The following is a 20,119-nucleotide window of genomic DNA, read 5'->3' on the forward strand; positions in this document are numbered from 1 at the left end:
GCGCTACCCTGCACTGCATTTTTTATTTTTTGGGAGGGAGGCGGGAACACGACCTAACATAACTTCTGCAGGGAAGTGGCTTTTTTTTTTAAACCTTTCATGACAAAATACCATACGAATAGTGCAGTGGAAAAGAGTAGCTACGAATTCAATGCAGGCCAGGCTGCTGCCGCGTTCAGGAGCAAGCTAGCTAGCTAGCTGCATGGAGCACCATTAAATTCTCTTCTGACCTAATTCAATGCCCTTTTACTAATCAAGAAAACATGTCAATTTGATATTACTCGGAAGTTCCGTGAGAAGGGGAAATTTATAGACTTTCTTTTCCTTATGATCCCACCATTTTTCTCCCGCAAAGTTGAATGGAGAGATTCAAAAGGGATCCGGTGTTGTTCACCCTGTTGGGTTCGTTTATGCGTGTGTTGGCCCGATTTAATGACCTGATTAGATAAAAATTTGTTATAATTTTTTGATAGAATTTCAAGAGAAAAAATTTCTGACTCTCGGTTTGTGATTTTAAAAGTTAGGGATGTAATAATAAACTGGAAAATTGACTCAGACTGCTTGGTTCGGTCCGATTTTCAATCTATTCGGTTTAGAATTAGTTATTTCATTTTAAAAATCAGTCAAATCTGATCCAAAATTAATTTTATATTTTCCAATACCGAACTAAACCGAATTGGATCGGTTCACATATTATATATATTTTATTAATTATAAGATATTTTATATATAATATATATAATTATGTATGAAATAATATATTATAATTTATAACATAACATTTCAATATTAAATATGAATATTTATTTGATCATATGTTTTAAATATAAAAAATATATATTAAATATATTTTATTGCCTAATAAATTTTCAATATATATTTTTTGATAAATACATTAATAATATTAATATATTTAATATATTAAAACTGAAAAACTAGATCGGAACCGGTAAAATCAGACATACCGGTTTAGATAGATAACCGGTACGTAATTAGTTTTTGAAAATAAAAAACCGATACATATCAATTCAGTTTTAAATTTTATTCAAAATCAAACCGAACCGGACCGGTTATACCTCTATTACAAATGTTAGATGAACATTGTGTTCGGTATTTGAGTAGAGAGTTCAATTGACACTCATTTAATATATCGCTCAAGTGGATATTAAATACAGAGTTTGCCCGAATAATGCAATGATTAAAAAATTAAGACTTTTGTCGTATCATCTTATATATATTTATTATGAATGTATGATTATCTAGAACATAAAATTTCATTTTAAAATGTATTTTGACGTTACTCAAGATATAAAATCTTATATAACTTCGTAGACGTAGGTATATTACCAATCTACATCGATCTTTATGTCTATGATTGATTTATTATTTTCCTTCAGTTTTATTGAATTGTTTTCACAACACACCCACCATTCACGTCCACGCGCCATGCCATGTAAAAAATTTTACTAAACCTTCGCATCCGCATCTAGCTTAATATTAGTTTTATTTTAAAATTTAAGAAAGTTAAATTAATTATTATATTTTATGTAAAAATTTTAAAAAATTATAATGATTATTTGAGTAATATTATACATAACACCATCATTTTATTTGTGTCATATTATATATGATATGAAGTATTTATTATTATTTAATGATAAAAAATTATGTAATAACTGATCATTTAATAATAATTAATATATCATATTTTATTTAATAAAATACAAATAAAATGACAATATCGTATATAAAATTTTTAGTTTGGATAACACGCTCGCAAGAGCAATTAAATTTGAAATCTTGCATATCAAAGTTTTCTGTGTAAGTGGTGTGTGTCTTAATACCATTTTGACTTGGGAAGTAGTAGAAGTACTCATGATTTAATGCGTGCTTAAAGGGGAGAGAGAGAGAGAGAGAGAGAGAGAGAGAGAGAGACCATACACATGGAGACAAGGGGCAACTACAAGAAAAACTGCGAAAATAACCTTACTTGCAGCCATGGATGGGCTCGAACCCAGTACTCTTTAAAACGAAAATAGTGATCACATAGGATAAATTAATTTCTCGTGTTAAAATTCCAAAAGAAAGAAAAACCAGAACAGAAAAAATAAGCTTATAATCCAGCTCCAGAACCATGCACTTCTTTCCATCTTTTGTTCTTTCGTTGTTTACCTTCCTCGTATAAACTGGTAAACTGATAAAGGCTTAGGAACCCGACTTTAGAAATTCTGATCAATCTTCTAAGCAATCAAAAAGTTAGGAACAGAAGGGAAAAAGAACAGAAAATCGAAAAAGGCATATCATGAAAGAAGAAAAACCTTAAAATTAATTCCTATCGATAACAGAAACATTGAGAAGAGAAATACTGCATGGCTTTAAGCTGTAAACCAACCTCTTCATTCTACTTGTTGTGTAGGGGATTAGAACCAGTGGGAACCACTCGTTTGTCGTCGACCGAACTGTGGTTATACTTCTCAGAGTTAGAGCACTGCTCTGAGTGAAAATGGAGTCTCTTGGCTTCAAATGTCTCATTGGAGCTCCTCTTCTTAGCACCATCGGCGTCAGTCATGAAGAAGACGGTCCTTGTCGCCACTGCATCAGAGCAAAGAGAAGCCAATGACAAAAGACACAGCAGAATCATGAACTCGGCTAATCTCATTGCAAGAATGCTTCAATGGAATAAAGTCTTTATGAATTACAGAGACAAAAACAGAAAAAAAAGACAGATCTGCGTCGAAAGCCACGAGAAGGCAGTGTTGTTGAAAAGCGACGTCTGATAGAGGGAGAGAAAGGCAAAAGGAATGGAGATGCATTAGAATAGAAAGGAATGGCTGGGGGAGAGGAATAGGGACATTAACTATGGTACCTCGGATATGCATTGGAATACTACGATACATCATACCTCTCCGATCAGAACCTTCAACAACCGCATTTATTGCTCTGAATTCCACTGGACATTTATATTACGAATTAAACAAAACAGAATGTGAAATTGGGAAGACCCAAAAGGCCTAAAAGCCAAACATTCTGTGTATGGCTGGCCACCCTAACTTCTCCCTCTTCCCAATCCCCTCTGAACACCCAATGCGATTACGTGAAAGTACTTTCATCAATGAAGCCTCTCTCACTTGCTCTCAGAGCAGAGTCTCCACGTATCAAAAGCTTGATACTCACAAAAGGAATCGTAGGAACTTTCGGTGAAACTTTAAGGGCGGAGTTGTGACCAGACATCGGTTACATTTGCTTGTAAAGCACGCCTGTGATGGAGTTTTTGATAGAATGAGAAAATAATGGAGGTAGCAGGGGCTCTAGTGTTGTAATATTTGGGCTGGAAACAAAGAGAACCTGGTAACATTCTGTGCACGAGTATTTGATTTTGGATATACCCTCTTCTTCTCAAGGTCGAGCCTCGTAAGAGCATTGGCATTGGTTTGGCTAAATTCATCTTTAAATTTAGCCAATAACAACACTTTTTTACATTTGCCTACTTCATCAAAATTCAATTCCCACATTGGATTAGCCATTTATTCTCTACATAATAATAAAATATTATTAAATTAATAAATTTTTTATTTAATTTATTTTCTCATATTTTGTAATTCTACCAATTAAATGTTAATAATAATTATATTATATTAAATTAATATTACAAAAAGTATTATTAAATATTAATAGTAATTATATTCTAATTAAATTAATATTAAAAAAGTATTATTAAATGTTAATAGTAATTATATTCTAATTAAATTAATATTTAAAAAAGTATTATTAAATGTTAATAATAATTATATTCTAATTAAATTAATATTAATATTACAAAAAAGTATTATTAAATGCTAATAGTAATTATATTCTAATTAAATTAATATTAAAAAAAGTATTGTTAAATGTTAATAATAATTATATTATATTCAATTAATATTAAAAAATATTGTTAATAATAATTATATTCTAAATGTTAAATGTTAATTATATTCTAATTAATTTAATTTATTTGTTTGGAATGAGAAATTAATATTTTAATGTTTGATGAATGAATAGTGGTCTTCCATCTTTAGCCAACCACTATAGCAAAAGTCTAAATTATTTTAGATTTGCCCAATCCAATGTGAAAGATTTTTGAGCCAAATCATGTAAAATTTGGCCAAACACCTCATTTGGCCAAGCCAATGTGGATGCTCTAATACATCCTTCCATGTTCGTTATCCAAAATCCCAAATATCACAATTTTCAGCTCTTACAATTTTATTCCATTATAACTCCAACCAATTTCTAGTCTGTTGAGCTCTCTTGCAGTCATGCTCATTTTCCTAATTGATTATAGCATTAATGCAACATAAAATCTTGTTTTCTCTTTTCAAAAGTTATAGAGCTTACAACTTTTCTTTCTGACCATGAAGCATAAAATTGGAGAATACAAGGTAATTGGGCTGAGAACTTAGCCCAAGGTTTCCATTCTGCTAAAGTGCAGTCCAAGTTCTTATGGGTGACAATTAGGGCCCATATTCTGTCCCAAAAAGTAGAAGACAAAAATTTCAAAAAAGGCAGCGGACACACATTCACCAAATCTTGGGCGAGATGAACGATGGGTTCATTTGCCGGAAATGCATCATTTTACATTATAATTTTCTAATTCGTACCTAAATGTACAGAAATGTCAGATATGGTTTTTTTTTTAGGTAAATTTACAATAGTAGTACAATACAAAGAAAATATTTCCTCCGTAAAGCCGATTTGCTAATCGCATTCCTCCCTCTCTCGCCGGTGAAGGAGAAACGGAACAGACTATGTCATCCCAGCTCACAAGATGGCAACTTCCTTTCTCTCTCGGAGTAAGAATCGTTCCACCATAACTGTTCTCTTGTTCCTCTCGTTATTTCTCTTCACTGTTTTCCTCTTCAGCAAACGAGCTTTCGAGCCCACTCTCTTCCTCTACAGAGATCTCTTTTCCCAACCCCCTCCGTTTTCTTCTTCACTAACCAATTCCCGCCCTTCCTTTTCATCAGATGCCACTCTCTCTATTGCTTCTCAAGAACCAGCACACGCACCCACTCACCCGCTCGTCCCTCCCAATTCTCAAAACAACAGCTTCCGGAGCATCAGCGACGAGTTCTCTGTTCAAGATGAGACCGGCCCAGTGCAAGAAAATGAGTCCTTTGGTGTAACGGATGATAATGGCGGGGATTTATCGATGGAGGGAGTTAAAGAGTGTAATTTCTACATGGGCACTTGGGTGAAAGATGAAGGGTACCCAATTTACAAACAGGGTTCTTGCCCTTATGTTGATGAGGCTTTTGATTGCCAAAGCAATGGTAGGGGTGACTCCGATTATCTCAAGTGGCGGTGGAAGCCCGACGGCTGTGATCTTCCGAGGTACGCGTTCTGGGTTTTCCCATTTCGTTATCAGGGCACAAATTTTGGTTCGTGTTCTCGTTTGCTTGCATTATGTTCTAGTGAACTCTCACAGATGATGATGGAGTGAAATTGGAAATAAACACAATTTCTGAAACGTCTTATGTTTACCACCTTTATGGCTCCATCGGTGGGAAATGATTATAAAATTAAACATTCCCATGAAAAATCCCCTTTAAATTTGAATCATGCTTGGCATAAATGTGGTTTATTCTTCACACTAGTCTTCCCAATGATTTGGTATGCGTTGATCTTTAGGAAGTTGCCGAACTAAATCAGACCATATGGTAGTCGTATGCCGTTGTTAATTTAAGATCCAAAACGGATGGAAGAGGTGATTTGCTAGTCAACTGGCCCTTGTTTTACTTACTTGATATAAGCATTGTTTAAGATTAAGAATATCATGCATTCACATTGCTACAGCATGTAACATTGTTCTGATTGGATCTATGTCTGCCTATTCATGAGCGATTTTTTTCAAAAGATTCATTTTCTTGCAGAATAAGAATTTGGGCTTCATGTTGCACCTATTCGTTCTCGGCTTGGTATATGACAAACTTTGCTAAATGACCTTCCTCTTTTCATCAACCTTTCTAAATTGTGCACCAGTAGATTTGAATTTTCAATTTCATCCTTATTTAAATTCCTATGAGTAGAGGGCAAAACATTTTGTATCCTTTTTGGGTAGGTTGAGTATGTGTGCGTAATTTTAATTGGGAGAGTCATAAAGATATATGAATATTCACAAGAATTCATAATCTACTAATGGATATGTGGAAGAAAATTGACTCCTGTATGCTTTTCTTGGAATTCAGTCTCCAATGGATGAGCTTAGAACTTTGTTTTTCAATACTTTACTCTATTGGTCGATTGTAATCAATTTTCATGGCATGACCTCCCATGATTTCCTTGTATCGCTAAACTAGCACGCCTAGGCATTGCTCTTGTATATGTCCTGTATACTTGGGCTATTGCCTACTCTTTTGATCAATAAAAATTTTGTTTACCAATCAAAAAAAAAAAAAAACTCTTCTAAATGTGAGGGCAATGTTTTCATTCTAATTTTGGAAGAAATTTGATTCCAGTACCTGAAAATGATTTGCCACTATATAGATTTTTTTATTTTTTATTTTTAAATTTCTTCTTAATGACTTGCCGGCATATAGTTGCTACAATATTTCCGTTGCTCTTCTGTTCATGATAATTTATCAGATCCATTGGTGTTTGTATCTTTTCTGCATTTACTTTTCACTTGTAGGTTTAATGCAACAGACTTCTTGGCGAGAATAAGAGGTAAAAGGCTAATGCTGGTTGGAGATTCCATGAACCGGAACCAGTTTGAGTCAATCCTTTGCCTCCTCCGGGAAGGGCTGCATAATAAGAGCAAAATGTATGAAATCCATGGCCACAAAATAACAAAAGGAAGAGGCTACTTTGTCTTCAAATTTGAGGTAGCTAAAAACTATTGCAGTCATATTGCTTCTTTATGACTTAAAAAGACATTTTTCTTTCTACATTTTTCTTTGCAATCTGGTTTTCCTCTTATGCATTGATTGGTTGCAAGTTGGAATGGTAAGAAATACCGTTGGGAATTTTTTCGTTCATATTTCTTATCTTTTGTTATTGAAAAGATAATAAAACACATGTATGTCTTTCTAACAGCATGTCTGATTGCGTGTGTTTATTCCGAGGGTAGTGCTACTGAGATTGCTTTCATAAGTAAATGTAACTTTCTCTATTATCCCTTGCATCAGGAACCATAGTGAGATTTGCACAAAAAAATTACAACACAACTGAGGGTCATTACGACAGAATGTTACCATATAAACACACGTGCAATAAAAGAAAAAGAGGAACAAGTTCCCAAAGATCAAAGTGCTATAAATTATTCCTTGTATTAATAATAATTTGTACGAGATTTCGGCAATTCCAACCAACAAAACATTCATTGCTGCATCCCAATAAATATTGCAATGGAGACATTCCATTTTTCATGACAGAATCAATCAGAGGAATCTTAACCTGTAAGAAAATGAATAGAAGGTTGAATCATAGAAAAACCCATATTTGGTCCCCATGGTTGTTTTGTAGACAAAATGACCTTTTATGAGTTCAGTCTCTTATAGGTCCGTGAGTTGTATTCTCCTATTGAAATAGGGATACAGTTTTATGAGGTGAATTCATTTCTAATGCTATTGAGAAGTAATAAGAGGAACCTCATTTTTGTTCTCTTGGGGAGAGAGTTTTGGAGTTATAGACATAGAAATGTGAGAATAAAGTAATGAGAGAGAGGGAGAGAGACAAGCGTGCTTTCTTTTATGGTATATTTATTTATTTATTGTCAAACTATGTTTTGTCTGCATGGTATAAGGTGAATTCAATTTGCGAACCTGTAATTTAGAAAGACATTTTCCTGGCTGAGATTCACTCTATTCATTACACTAAATTATAAAACTAAATGCAATGGTTCAAACAACAATACAAGAAAAAGACATTGCTAGCATATGATATTTTTCTCAAAGCACGTAATTTATATTTGATAGTTTTGACGGTAGATATTGATGGACCCTTACTGAGTGGACCCAAGGTGGGTTTTATTTGTCCCCATCTGGCGAGCACACGCTATTCTTTAGTAAAAGGAGAGAGAATAGTTTGCTTGTGCTCACTGCGCAGCTGTGTAGGTCCCAAGGTATATAAACTGTTATAGGCATTTATCTGGAGCCATCAACACTTAATTTTTCTCCGTATCTGACCCAAATCTCCATCGGCACCTGATGAGAGTGCAACTCTTAATAGCTTCACTCTTCTTTTAAAGGAACTTCTACAACATCTTAACTGCTTGTTTTCTGGAAATACAACATGTAACATATTATTTATAACTGGTTTTATGATTAGCTTAAAATATTTTTTCTTGGCTAAATGCATTTTTATCTACATATAAGCATTACTTACTAAGGAAACATTATTTATTGAGTCATTTTTGGTGTAGGGAGTATGGGGAATAACTTTCACCAGATGGTAGTTGACTGGTTTTTCAAAATGCTTGGCAGGACTACAACTGTACAGTGGAGTTTGTGAGGTCACATTTCCTTGTAAAGGAAGGTGTCCGTGTTAATGCTCATGGGAACTCAAATCCAACTCTATCCATAGACCAAATTGACAAGACAGCTAAACGTTGGAAGCGGGCTGACATTCTTGTCTTTAATACTGGCCATTGGTGGGCTCATGGAAAGACTGCTCGGGGGTATGTTTGTAATCATTGGTGACAGTTCGCGATTTTTATTTTTCATAACCGTTCAGATATGTAATGCCATTTTAGTTCATTCAACATGGAACTGTGTGGCTCTTTCAGTGTTTTGCCAAATTGTATTTTGGATATAGGATGCATCTTTGTCATATATTTGGTAGGACTTATATGTCTATGTTGTAATTTATTATTCTGTGTTTTGTTGGATTTGATCTATAGATTAAAATGGTTTGACCTTTGCTATGAATTTGATTCCGTTAATCATTTGGATCTTTATTAGTCATTTAGAACAGTCTTTCTTCTCCAAAATATAATTTGTTTAGTGACAATGGTAGATGTAGACATCCTTGTTTATCTTTTTGTGGAAGTTCTTAAGCTTTAGAGACATTAAAATCAAATTGGTGAGAAGTTCAATTGGATGATCAGGACTTGATTTTTAGTCTTGTATTTCATGAAAACAAATCTAGCCTTCCTGGAAGCATAAAAGACTTATTTTGGATGATGGGACTTATTTTATCATGGAAATAAATCTAGCCTTCCTAGAAGTATAAAAGACTTATTTTGTTGGTTGGTGCAGAAAAAATTACTATAAAGAAGGTGATTATCTCTATCCAGAGTTTGATTCAGTTGTTGCGTATAAAAGGGCTTTGAGGACCTGGGCAAATTGGGTTGATAAAAATGTGAATCCTAAGAAGCAGTTGGTCTTCTATCGGGGATACTCTTCTGCCCATTTCAGGTACATTTTTCCAGTTCCGGTTCACCTTCATCTTTTTTTTCTTTTTTTTTGAAATCTTTTTGGGTGCTAGAATCTGCCAACTAACCACAAAGCTTTAGGATATGTTTGGGTAGTGAGGTGATCTCAGATGATCTGTAAATAGTAGCAAAAAAATTGTGAAAAAGTAATGATAAAATATTGAATAGTAGTAAAAAGTAGTGAAAAGTATGTGAAAAGTAATGATAAAATATTGAATAGTAGTGGAATTACCCAAACACAGCCTTAATCTTAGTTTACTGTCTTTGGAACACACAGAAAAAGTTAATAACTAAAGAAATAAATGGAGAATGTGTTGCTCATAATATCTATTATCTACAAGTGGGGAAGTGCAAAAAAGTTGACTTTAGGAATTGCTAGCTTAATCGTTCGAGGTTTATTAATGGGGTAATTTATAACTGCGGCTGTTGTTAGTTGATCTATCCAGGATTAATAAAGCCAAAATATAGGTGGAAAAGAAAATGTGATTATTCCATCAGAATAGTTGTGGTGACTGCACAAATTGGAATACCTTGGAAAAAATAACTATAATTATTTCAGAATTATTTGAAACAGAGGTGGAGATTGGGACTCAGGCGGCTCATGTAATGGGGAGACTGGACCTGTCTTGAGTGGGACCATCCTCAATAACTATCCACAAAAAATGAAGATAGTAGATGAAGTGCTCAAGGAGATGCAGGTTCCTGTGAAACTATTGAACGTGACAAGGTTGACCAATTTCCGCAAGGATGGCCACCCTTCAATCTATGGCAAGAATGTGACTGCTGGGAAAAAAGTTTCCACAAGGAGGCAGGATTGCAGCCATTGGTGTCTTCCTGGGGTCCCTGATGCATGGAATGAGCTTATTTATGCTACCCTGGTTTCTCAACAGATAGGTACGAAGAAAAAATCCAATGACTCTTTCCTTTAATGAAGTCATGGATCATATGATGCATCCTCTAGATTTTCTTGCATAACTCCACGTCGAGTTTTCGAAATTATACTTCACCACTTCATGAATATTTGCTTATTTATGAGATATAATGCATTAAGAACTCTTACGTGGGGTTGCTTTAAGAACTTCGGAGAATCTTGGGTACGATAAACTACTTGTTCTACGTGGAGTTACAGTCAGAAAACTTGCAAATTAAGAAAGAACTGCTACTAATTCTTCCTAGTCATGTATTACTCGGGGAAAAAAAAAAAAAAAAAAACAATTCTTTCATTTCTTTTTAAATATGTTTTTCACATATAGTTGCTTGGACATGACAGGAAAGTCTTATTGTTAATGGATATTAATGATAGATACTGTTGATTACCTTGTCATTGTGGGTTTCTAGTTTCCTCTCTCTCTCCATATCTAATTGATCATTAAAATAAAAAATAATAATATTTACAATTTTAGGATGCCCCAAGTCTCACGTACATAAAAAATATATATATATTTGTTTTTAATGATAGATTTTTTTTTTTTTTTTTTTTTAAGAGAATGCGTGAGATTTACATCTCAAGACTGTACATAGTAGAATAATGAACGTTTGCTTCAAGCCGAAGAAATGAAATATTTGGTTTAGACCATTAAACCTGGGGTCCACTAGTAATCATCCCGGAAGAATCCGTCTTCAACGGTTCAGTCAAATGGCCTTATCATGAATTTTGAGGCATGAACTCTTGTGGAAAGGTTAATAAGATAATGGAAAATATGATTGTAGGTATTGTCAATTGATTGACATGGTTTTCATGCTTTATGCCAATCTTTCAATTGCTGTTATTGGATTGGCCTACTATAGCTAGGCAACAAATAGATAATAATAATGTACTTTTTTTTTTTTTTTTTTGGAAAAATATGAGCCATTCACTAGAAAAAAGCTTTGACAAATCTACTTTTTAAATAGTAAAACGTTGACTTCATTGTCCACCCATGGATGGATATTCAGATCATATGATATGAATATATGGTGGTGAAATTTAAATTATCTCCTTTTTTTTTTTTTTTATGACACTATTTTTTAAACAATGGTTTGATCACGTTCCAATCTTTCATGTACGTACGTGTACATAATAAACACAAAATGTTAATTATGGTTGTGTAAAAATTATTGGTATTTATTAGAATTTATGTTTGAATTCTAACAACTAGTTTGGGTATTTGAGTATTTTAAAAATACATCATTATTATTTATTATTTTATTATTATTATTCACTATTATTTAATATTTTATTATTATTTTTTCACTTCTATTAATAGAATATCTAATATCATATCGCTACCCAAATATAATCTTAAATCCTAGAGTGGAAGCAAATAACTTAAAATCCATCTTATAATATTTATTGGCTACTTAATTATATATATATATATATATATAGTTTGCTAAATAAACATCCAATACGCTATGTGGAACAAAAAATGAATTATTAGTAGATTTAGATAATAAGATAAAAATTTTTTATTTTAGATGAAAGTTAAAATATTATTTTTTTTAATATTATTATTATTTTAGAATTTAAAATAATTGAATTGAGATTAAAAAATTAAATTATTTATTATATTTTATGTAAAAATTCAAAAAAATTACAATAATAAAATAAAATAATAATCTTATTTATTAATTTTTTTTATAATTTTAAATATGTCTCCCCATTCTCTATTTTTTTAAATATCATTATTTTTAATAATTTATCTATTCTTTTATTTTTTTTCTTTATTTTTGTATCTTAACTCAAGTTTGTGATTTTTTTCAACATATATTCATTTTATAAATATTCAATACTTCTATATATATACACATATATATGATATACACTTACATATATATGTATTTATTTTATTAGTTGTTAGTTTATATATACATATAAATATTTATATATAATATAGAATTAATTCTGAAACGGTACACCGAAATATACTGATATCGAAATATTTCGTTTCAATATCTTAATCAAAATAGTCACTGAAACAGTATTCAAAATTTTGATATATATATATATATATATTGAGTATGCTAAATAAACATCCAATAACGCTATGTTGGAACAAAAAATGAATAATTAGTAAGTTTAGATGATAAGATGAGAATTGTTTATTTTAGATAAAAGTTAAAATATATATATTTTTTTATATTATTATTATTTTAGAATTTAAAATAATTAAATTGAGATTTAAAAAAATTAAATTATTTATTATATTCTAAGTAAAAACTCACAAAAATTACAATAATAAAATAAAATAATAATATTATGTCAATTCTGCCCTAAATGGAGGGGGGCAAGTAAACGTGTCCATTAATATTATATATTCTCTCATTTTTTTCCCTCTCTATAATTAGACTGTGTAGACAGTGAATAGATGAAGAGAACGTGGAAAATAGCCTTACCCTCAATTTTAAAGAAATCATAATTATCGCCGTTGCAGTACATATGTAGCTACTACATTAACGACGCGTAAAGACTTGGGGGAGGGGGGGCTATATTGGCTTAGGCTAGGCTATTATTCATTGAGCAGTACGTATTTATGTGTGTACGTTAGGCAAAGTTGAATTTAATGCTCCACTCTTTCATAAATGTTGCGTACATCTAGTTATCTACAATTCTTTTGTTTTTTTGTTAATTACAAAAGCAGTTTCAATGCAAATATTTTACTTATTATATTTGGTTATATAAGTCAAATTGTAGGCAAATATTGTTCATAATCAAACTACTGGCATTTATCCGATGCAAAATATCAGTTTGGTGAACCAAAAAAATAAACATTACTAGTCTGGAACCGAAAGGCAAGGCAGATCACATGGGCACGGACGCTAGGGATGATGAAAAGTGATCATCATGAGGACAATCATAAGGACTTACACAGTAGATCTATAATGATGCTTATGATGATTATGATTTTCATACTACATATTATATATAATTTTTTAATTTTTTTTCTCTTACTAAATATGTGTTATATAGATGATCAATAGAATAATTCAATTAATTTAAAAAAAATAAAATAAAAATAAAAATAAGTAATATATAGATATAATGAGTAGCAAAACTATATGTATAGATGACTATATATATATATAGTCATTGCCACCAATATTAATTCTTTCCATGCAAAAACATGAACCTAATTAGGTAATAAGTATGCACAGAGACTTTGATGGATATACATATATATGCTAATGTAAATTTTTTAAGAGAAATTGTCATAATTCATTCATCAAAGAAACTTATATTCATGATCGAATATATTTTAGGATATTCCCATATCAAATATGATATTATAAATTAAAATTAAAATAATACATTTAGAACTCCACAGGTATATTATTTTCTTTTGTGATTAGTCTATTATTCATTACTAACAGATATTTTTTACAGACAAAAGTCTAAAAGACAACATTATCTGCATAAACAGTGACTCAACTCCACCCTTCATAAAAAAAAAAAAAAAAAAAAAAAAAAAAAAGGAATCAACTTTTACATACAAAAGTTCAAGAGACAAACTCTTTTAAAAAAATTAAAAATAAGGAAACAAAAAAGGAAAGCAGTAAGATAAATGTAAAAAATGATAAATTATAGTTTAAACCAATTATAATAGACTTTAGAATCAATCGTTGAAGGTAATCCACTTCTCTTTTTTCAATCATAAAGATTATATTTGAAAGGTCTAAGTGATTTGGCGCATGAGAACCACACGTGATGATTTTTGTAAAATTATTACTTTTATCTAAATAATTTTTGAAATGTGAATTTGTTGGTGTCATCATGCTTGTCTCTTAAAATTTGTCAGAAAATTGTAGATATATATCTTTTAACATTGAAAAAAGTAAAATAAAATTAAATAAAAAAATGTTGATAAACAAGATATATGAATAGAGAAAGGAGGGAATAAGAAATGAAGAGAGGGCATCTTCCATAAAAATCAGATCTAACATCTTTATTTAATTTTTTAATTTTTTAGAGAGAAAAGGAGGCGGCTAGAGTTTCAATGATAATATACTTTAAATTTAGTAGCTGCTTTAAACACGTACGTAGCCCCATTATAATTTATTTTAGTGTATTTAATCTAAAGCAGTACGAAGTACGAACTCAACTTTAAATCTGTACACGTTTTCAAAAAAAAAAAAAAACCTTTATTATATATGTACACACATTCGCAATCAATCATAGGTTCCCCTCTTTACCAATTTAGAATTCCAGCGCCTCTTCAGCCGCAGATAATACAGGACCGACATTCTAATGTTTTGGCATTTTTAACCTTTTTTTTTATTCATACAGAAATCAAGAATTTTCACAAGAAAACACATAAATATAAGAAGAAAAATAATATTTATAGTCGTGATTATGTAAGTATCGTATAGTTTATTTTTAAAAAATAAATTAATAAGAAATCTATATAAATAAAAAAATTAAACTTTTTAATCATAGATTACTTTTTTTAAAATGATTGCACGACGTTTATACATTTTACAATTATACATAACATTACTCATATATCAAATTAAATAAAAAACAATTAATAGTACCAAACAAGTCAAGCGCATAGATATATATATATATATATACACACACACGTGTGTTTGCAAAATGTGCACAAAAGGCACTCAACCGTACGTGATTGCGTGAATTCTTACCATTTTTACATTAATTGGTTATATATATATATTTTTAAAATACTAACTATATTTAAAAAAAATTATTTCTCCACGTATAAATTATTAATATGTTAAAAATTATAAAATTTAAATTTAAAAAATAATTAATAAAATAAATCTTATATATGAAATTGTAAATACATATTATAGTACTGTTATTTTGATGAAATTCTTGTGGTTTTTTTAGTAAAGATTTGCAGTATATGTTTAGCTCTTAATTGTACCTAAATTAAAGGTTTGTTGAATTTAATGGCGGGGTAATGTAAAATATTCAACTCGTCATGTCATCATCCTTTGTGATGAATTTATGCGGCAAGATTATAGTTTTTGTCTCAATAAGTTTTTATTTGTGAAGAGAATCCGTTCGCTCAAAATAAAAGTGACGCAAAAAAGTCACAGCTGTTGTAGTTTAAGAATTGTTTTAAAAGATCTCAAACAATCTCTTTAAAAATTTGTCCTGTGAAATTAATGTGGATATATAATTTAGTTGATGATCAGATATGTTTCGGTTTCATATCATAAATCTTTTGTAAGTTGAAAATAATTCTCTTAAAACTTTTTTATAAATATTTTACAACTCTAAAATGATGCAGCATAATCATGTCAATCGCCCTATCACGTCGTTGAAGAAGTTTATAGACTTAACTCATTTTTTTAAATCGGTTCAAAGAGAGAGTTTTGTTCCAATTTTATAAACATATCCAAGATTTTATCTACAAGCAATGTGAGATTTATTTCTCAACACTCTCTCACTTGCATGCCAGTATTTTTTCTGGTCCTTATCACGAGATAAGTAGTGTGAGATTTCATTCGTTCTGTGACAGGTTTTGATACCATAGAGAAATTTATGAATCTAATTCATCTCTTAAAACCGGTTTAAAGAGAGATGTTTGTTTCAACTTTATAAACATGCCCAAAACCTTATTTACACGCGATGTGAGATTTAATTCTCAACAGTAGTAAGAGTACAAGATCAAAAAAGAACTTTTATTTATTTTTAATAAATTTTTGGGATCCCGATAATGGGTCTTGAGCATTTCTTCCTTCACTATTTGTTTGTTTATTTATTTATTTATTAAGTAAGTATTTTTTTATTGATATTGTGAATTTTATTTTATTTTTTAAATATTTAAGAGTATTTTAAAAATTCATGAAAAAAAAGCAAAAAAATTAATTTTTTTACACTAAATTGGGATCAAAATTCGAGTCGGTGGCTATACAGCCGCTCTTTATTTTAATAAAAAAAATTACAGACTTGTCATGCAAAAATTTTGAGAAAAGAAACCTGAATATGGGGTGATAGGTTTTGAGAGAGGAGAAATGATATTTGTAGTTGTGGTTGTGCAAGCGGCGTGCAGTCGCTTTGAAAAAAATGAATTAATATGAGATCTACATGAAAAAAAACTAACTTTTTAATTGTGAACCACACTTTTTTTGAAAGCGATTGTGTGGCGTTTGTAATTTTACAACTGTATGTAGCATTGCTCGAGAGAGAAAAAAAAAAAAAAAAAAAAAAAAAAAAAAAAAAACACCTTTCTGACCGCGGCAATGAGAATGACACTATGTATAGTTTATTCATAGTACTGGTCAAACTTAATTTTTTTTTTTTTTTTTAATCCCAGAAACCATGGTCCAAGTGATGGTTGGCAAGAAGTTTTTTAATTAAATATATGATCATTTGAATGATTTGAAAAGTGGAAAAGCATACCAAACACGTCAAAAAAATACTGGCCGCTAGCTGAATGCTTTGATCATTTCAAATCCCAGTCTCCATGAAACGATGGGATTTATCCATCAAGGGAGAGAGAGAGAGATAACAGTGCATCAAGTTTCATGTCAAATTAATTTGAGTGAAGAATATTGTGTCTGACCATATGTTAAAAATTCAACAATTTATTATAATCTACCTCTAGTTTCTAGGCAGCTGTGGAGAAGACTTGGGACAACCCCATAACAATTCAACATTAATTATTTGGGGTTCAATCTGACAAATGGTTGGATGCATATGATCATAAGTGTTGTTGTTGTTAAACTTGCACCTATATATGGGTATGAATCAATTAGCTTGAATCTGATGATCTTTAGTTTGCATGAGCAGCAGCAGCACCAAACCCGCTCTGCAATTTCTTGTTCTTCCGGACCACATCGAAGACGGCCGCGTTCTTCCCTTCATCATTAGCTTTGAGGATATTTTTCTCGCACGACGGGCACATTCTAAGAGTCGCAGCCTTTTGGAGTTGAATATACAAAGGTGATTGTCCAACTTTTAGCGATCGAAGCTCCTGCAATTCTTTCTTCAATCTTCTATTCTCGTCGCCAAGACTTTCACAGCATTTCTTCAAGAATTCACAGTCTACTTCTGTTTGCTTCAACTTGGTTCTGCAGCGCATTGATTTCTTCCCTTAAATTATTGCCAAAAAAAAAAAAAAAACAACAAAAAGGATGCGAAAATTCATTAATGAACAATTAAACATTACCTTGCTCTTTTATTTTGGAACCAAACCTCCACTTGTCTAGCTTTCAGTTTCAATTGCTCGGCCAATGTCTGTTTCTGTGCCTGCATGTTTTTTTTTTTGCCGATCTCCATCAATTAGTCTCTTCAACGCATAAAACAGGATTAAATGGAAATTAAACAAACACAATAAATGATATATGACATGAGAACCCAAAACTGGACATCTTGATCACTATTTCAATTTCATGCAAATGATCGATGTTGAACCAGGCCTCTAGAGTTTGTCAGACCCCAGTGCAACGCAGCATATGTAAATATATATTGGCTTTGCAATTACCTTGATTATCATGAAACGTGCTAGTCTTCATCATGCAAAATATTTAAAAATAAAAAAAAAATCAAATATTGTATGGGAAATAAGTTACCGGATTAAGGGTGCTATGGCGTTTGAAGCTGTCTTCAAGCAAGATGGATTGCTCTTTTGTGAGCCGGAGTTTCTTTCTCCCACCTCCACCTTCCTTCTTGTGGTGGTTTTTACTGGACTCATTTTCCTTATTCAGGCACTGATCCTCGTAACCATCGATCACTTTGAGCGTTGCTGGGTCTGCTCTCTCATGATCATCCACGTTAACTGCTTCGTCTTTTGGCCGTAGCGCAAACGTTAAGTCCAAGCAAACCAGAGGCTTTCCCTTATTCCGATCATCCCTCTCCTTCCTCGGACCATTTTCACCCAACCCTAGTCCGAGGTTGAGCCTTGTGTTGCATGCTTGATCATCACCTTCCATCAGAGAGAGAGAGAGAGAGAGATGAGTATAATGGTCAAATGGGAAAGTTGAAGGGGGATAAGACGAGGATTTTGGGAAAATCAAGAGGAGGATTTGATAGAGAATATAAATAAATTGGGGTATTAAATTTCAAAACTGTTATTAGTAGGTGTGAGACTAATCTAATATTTCATCCAATCAGTAGCAGTGACATATATATATATATATATATTTATATCTCGAGACTATAGTATGAAAGAGTAATGGGATGCGTTAGAATTGACTCCTTTTAGGAAACCATTAAAAAAAAAGAGAGAAATGCAGAGAGGAAAGATGTTTGACTTTTACGAATTCTTCGGGATTTTTTTCCTTGGAGTCCACTGTCCACACCGCACCACCACAACATCATGATCATCTTTCCAAGCCTCTCTCCTTTGAATTATGATAGTTTGCTGATCCCAATATCTGATCAGTAATAATCCTTTGATCGCCTAGGGCAAAAAAAAAAAAGATCGAAAAGGAAATAAAATTATGAGGGGTTGATGCTATAATATGGATGGTATGTGGGGTCGTGTTGGAATTAATATTAATATTTTAGTTATTTTTCTTTTATATATAAATATGATTTTGTGAGATTTATTTATTTTAATTTATTTTTTGGCCAAAGGGATGAGATTGTGAAGTAATGTTATTGGATTGGGAATTAAAAGGTGTAAATTATTGATGAATTTACGTGACGGCTACTCCTTTTTGAATCCGTACGTTTATGCAGTCGATTATTCTTCTTCCTATTCGTGCAGTTGGACCAAACTTGTGAGTTTCCATTGCAACGATGATATTGAGGTCGCTAACAGCAGTATTAGATTATGAATTATGACTGCTTTCCAAAACTGAACTGTCATATTCTTTGTTTATTTATATATGTTTTTGTTTAAAGGGAATTCATTCATTAAACTTCTGAGAATTAAAGTGTATGTTCCAGAATAGTCAGAATCTGAAAAAAAAAAAAAAAAAAAAAAAAAAAAAAGGAAAAAGGACCGCTCCCTGAATGTGTATCAGCTGACGCATCGGATTTCAAGACAGTCAAGTTACGTAGGAGTCTAGTAATGATCAAGTTGAACCATTTGTTGGGGAAATTCATTCAGTTCCAACCCCAAAGAATCCACATACCCATAGGCCATAGCCTGAGCTGGCAATGAATAAATCTCGATCGCCAACAGCCATACCATATTACAATATAAGCGAAGCCCAGCACTGATCTACAGAAGACTACAACCCCACATTCTGGGTCAAGTTTTAGCTGCTGGGTTTCCCACTTTACCTCAATTTGAGTGGACCTCTTTACTCGTGACCATTTTTCTTTCAACAAATTTCCACTGTAAATATAGATAACTTGGGCTGGGTTTGGTAATGATCTTCTACTTGAGGGGAAGCTCGGGGGGGATGACTGCATCTCCTATGTGGCTAAGGGCTAGGGCAGCTACCCCTGGCTGGGGAAGACCGTTGGTTGGTTGTGTTTGTTCTTCGTTGAGTCATCGTGCCATTTGCTTGTTTGTTTCCCCTTTTTGATAAAGGCTTGAGAAGAACCGGTTCGCAGTTTCTCACTTACTAATACCAATGATTGTCAAAGGGGCAAAGGCTTAGTTCAATATGCATTGTCCTCCATCGCGTCTTAAGTCCAGTAATCAGTGAGCTATATCTTTAATTAGTTTGTTGAAGTTCTTGCATATATGCAATGCTCTCGTGAAATTGTCTTGTCGAGTATTAATAAGTGATAATTTGTTCAAACTAGTTCTGTTCAATTCAGATAGTGAATCCAAGTTCACCTCATCAGAATGATGAACTTCA

The 20,119-nt window shown here is 32.0% G+C and overlaps 2 protein-coding genes across 5 annotated transcripts; one reads left to right on the forward strand and one right to left on the reverse strand.

The window, feature by feature from the left end:
- Window positions 1–4,581: 4,581 nt before the first annotated feature.
- LOC122319189 (protein trichome birefringence-like 5) lies at window positions 4,582–10,736 on the forward strand. 3 transcript variants are annotated; one of them, XM_043137142.1, is made up of 6 exons: window positions 4,584–4,832; window positions 5,007–5,373; window positions 6,671–6,863; window positions 8,463–8,656; window positions 9,237–9,395; window positions 9,987–10,736. In XM_043137142.1, exons 1-6 carry the CDS (start codon window positions 4,808–4,810, stop codon window positions 10,339–10,341), a joined length of 1,293 nt encoding a protein of 430 aa, XP_042993076.1. In that variant the 5' UTR covers window positions 4,584–4,807; the 3' UTR covers window positions 10,342–10,736. The 3 variants fall into 3 exon arrangements, with proteins under 3 accessions (XP_042993077.1, XP_042993076.1, XP_042993075.1); XM_043137143.1 differs by having other exon boundaries at window positions 4,582–5,373; window positions 9,972–10,104; XM_043137141.1 differs by having other exon boundaries at window positions 4,585–5,373.
- A 6,136-nt stretch (window positions 10,737–16,872) lies between these two features.
- LOC122318693 (homeobox-leucine zipper protein HAT22-like) lies at window positions 16,873–18,777 on the reverse strand. 2 transcript variants are annotated; one of them, XM_043136260.1, is made up of 4 exons: window positions 18,614–18,777; window positions 17,933–18,285; window positions 17,530–17,609; window positions 16,873–17,431 (listed from the first exon to the last, which is right to left on the reverse strand). In XM_043136260.1, exons 1-4 carry the CDS (start codon window positions 18,684–18,686, stop codon window positions 17,134–17,136), a joined length of 804 nt encoding a protein of 267 aa, XP_042992194.1. In that variant the 5' UTR covers window positions 18,687–18,777; the 3' UTR covers window positions 16,873–17,133. The 2 variants fall into 2 exon arrangements, with proteins under 2 accessions (XP_042992194.1, XP_042992195.1); XM_043136261.1 differs by lacking the exon at window positions 18,614–18,777 and having other exon boundaries at window positions 17,933–18,545.
- Between the last annotated feature and the right edge of the window lie 1,342 nt (window positions 18,778–20,119).

Source organism: Carya illinoinensis, chromosome 8 (assembly GCF_018687715.1).
Source record: "Carya illinoinensis cultivar Pawnee chromosome 8, C.illinoinensisPawnee_v1, whole genome shotgun sequence".
Classification (NCBI taxonomy): domain Eukaryota; kingdom Viridiplantae; phylum Streptophyta; class Magnoliopsida; order Fagales; family Juglandaceae; genus Carya; species Carya illinoinensis.